Source organism: Oxyura jamaicensis (assembly GCF_011077185.1).
Source record: "Oxyura jamaicensis isolate SHBP4307 breed ruddy duck chromosome 15 unlocalized genomic scaffold, BPBGC_Ojam_1.0 oxy15_random_OJ62681, whole genome shotgun sequence".
Classification (NCBI taxonomy): domain Eukaryota; kingdom Metazoa; phylum Chordata; class Aves; order Anseriformes; family Anatidae; genus Oxyura; species Oxyura jamaicensis.
This window is the reverse complement of record NW_023304400.1, coordinates 1-2,519: the sequence shown is the minus strand read 5'-3', so window position 1 is coordinate 2,519 and position 2,519 is coordinate 1. Positions and strand designations below refer to the sequence as shown.

General features: G+C 61.1%; 1 protein-coding gene across 1 annotated transcript; it reads right to left on the bottom strand.

Annotated features, from left to right (window-relative positions):
* Window positions 1–226: 226 nt before the first annotated feature.
* TAF6 (TATA-box binding protein associated factor 6) lies at window positions 227–1,320 on the bottom strand (the record flags this gene model as incomplete). Its single annotated transcript, XM_035312495.1, has 3 exons — window positions 1,146–1,320; window positions 501–578; window positions 227–424 (listed from the first exon to the last, which is right to left on the bottom strand). Coding segments are annotated over exons 1-3 (429 nt in total), but the record flags the coding sequence as incomplete, so codon positions are not given.
* Window positions 1,321–2,519: the final 1,199 nt, after the last annotated feature.

Genomic DNA, 2,519 nt, shown 5'->3' with positions numbered 1-2,519 from the left:
GCCCCATGGTGTGGGGTGGGGAGGCTGACAATGGAGGTTGTGATGGTGGGGATGAGCTTCTGAGGCTTGGGGACATTTGGGGACATGTTTGGGACGTTTGGGGACATGTTGGTGACATTTAGGTGACACACTGGGGACATAGCGCAGGCATGAGACTCAGCCATGGGGAACACAAAGGGCTTGGGGACAGCCCCACAGCACACTGAGGACAGAGCAGGCAGCTCACGATGCACGTTGTGACGGTGGGGACAAGCTTGCAAGGGACATTTGGGGACATCTGGGGACATCTGGGGACAGGAGCCACCGGGACGGCCCCACTCACGTATTTCTCCAGGTAGAGCGTGGGGTTGTCCATCAGCGCCTTCACCATGCGCATGAGGTAGATGAGCAGCGCCAGGTTGTTCTGCACCACGTTGACACGGACCTGGAGGGGACAATGACATCAGGGAGGGGACAATGACACCGGGGAAGGGACGGGGACAGGGCCACGGGGTGCTCACCCCCTCAGAGATGAAGGTGCTGAAGCGTGGCAGCATCTGGTAGAGGCCGGGGTCGGTGGCGATGCTCTGCAGGGCCTCCTGTGGGGACACGGGGATGTCACCGCCAGGGGACACCAGGAGGGACAGCGGGTGAAGGGACACTAGGACATGGGGATGTCACCGTGAAGGGACGCCGGGACACTGGGATGTCATCATGAGGGGACAAGGGGATGTCACCCCAAGGGGACACTGGACATGGGGATACCACTGTGAGGTGACACAGGGGCATCACAAGGTGACACCGGGATGTCACTGAGAGGATATGAAGACATAATTGTGTGGGGACACAGGGCCGCAGGGTTGTCACCATGAGGGGACACCGGGATGTCACTGAGGGGATATGGGGACATCACCGTGAGGGGACACAGGGCCATGGGGTTGTCACCATGAGGGGACACCGGGATGTCACTGAGGGGACACCAGGACACGGGGGACATGGAGCTGTCACCACGAGGACCCATGGGGACATCACCAAGCGCCCACGGTGCCACCACCGATACAACGGGGGCACAACGGCCTCCCCCACAGGGAAGGGAAAAGCTTGAGGGAGGGACATGATTTTTTGGGGTGAAAACGGGTTTTTTTGGGGCCGGGCGAGGGACGCACGGCGCGCTTGGCCTCGCAGGAGCCGACGCAGGCCTCGGTGATCTCCTTGTAGTAGAGCTGCTGCTCCACCGACAGCTCGTGCACGCTGCGGGGCTTGAGGCGCAGCGGGGCCCCCTCCAGCAGCGGGCCCTTCTTCTCCTTGCCTGGGGACATGGGGGACACTGGTGACAACGTGTCCCCACGTCCCCGTGTCCTTGTGTCCCCGCGGGGCCACCCGCAGCCGGCCCACGGGGACCCCAAGGGGCACGGAGCTGCCAACAGAATGGCCGCCGGGGGGTCTGGGGCTGCCCAGTGTCACCAAGGGGTGTCCTCAGAGTCCTCACGGAGCACAAAATGTCCCCAAATGTCCCCAAATGTCCCTAAAGTGTGTCATGACCTGTCCTGAGCCCAAAATGTCCTCATGTCCCCGTGTCCCCAAGGGGCACCGAGCTGCCCACAAAATGGCTGCCGGGGGGTCTGGGGCTCCCCAGTGTCACCAAAGGGTGTCCTCAGAGTCCTCACGGAGCACAAAATGTCCCCAAATGTCCCTAAAATGTGTTGTGGCTTGTCCTGAGCTCCCCTACGGAGCCCAAAATGTCCCCAAATGTCCTCATGTCCCCAAGGGGCACCTAGCTCCCCACAAAATAGCCATCCAACACCCCCAGCGCCTGTCCTCAGAGTCCTCACAGAGCCCAAAATGTCCCCAGATGTCCCCAAATGTCCCTAAAATGTGTCGTGGCCTGTCCTGAGCTCCCCTACGGAGCCCAAAATGTCCCCGTGTCCCCATGTCCCCGTGTCCCCAAGGGCCCTAAGGGGCACAAAGCTCCCCACAAAATGGCCGTCCAACACCCCCAAGGCCTGTCAGAGTCTCCATGGAGCCCAAAATGTCCCCAAATGTCCCTAAAACGTGTCGTGGCCTGTCCTGAGTGACGTCACGGAGCCCACAATGTCCCCAAGGTGTCTCAAGGGCTGTCATGAGAGCCCCCCACGGAGCCCCAAATGGCCCCAAATGGCCCTAAAATGTGTCCTGGCCTGTCCTGAGTGCCCCCAGAGCCCCAAATGGCCCCAAAATGTCCCAAAATACCCAAGAGTCCCCCCAAATACCCCATAGCACCCTCCAAACACCCCCACAGCCCCCCCAAACACCCCATAGCCCCCCCAAAACACCCCATATCCCCCCACACACCCCATACCCCCCAAACACCCCAGAGCCCCCCCACCCCATATGCCCCCCAAACACCCCATATCCTCTCCCAAACACCCCATATCCCCCCCAAACACCCCGTAGCCCCCCCAAACACCCCACAGTCCCCCAAAACACCCCATACCCCCCAAAAAACACCCCATACCCCCCAAAAAACACCCCATACCCCCCAAACACCCCATAGCCCCCCC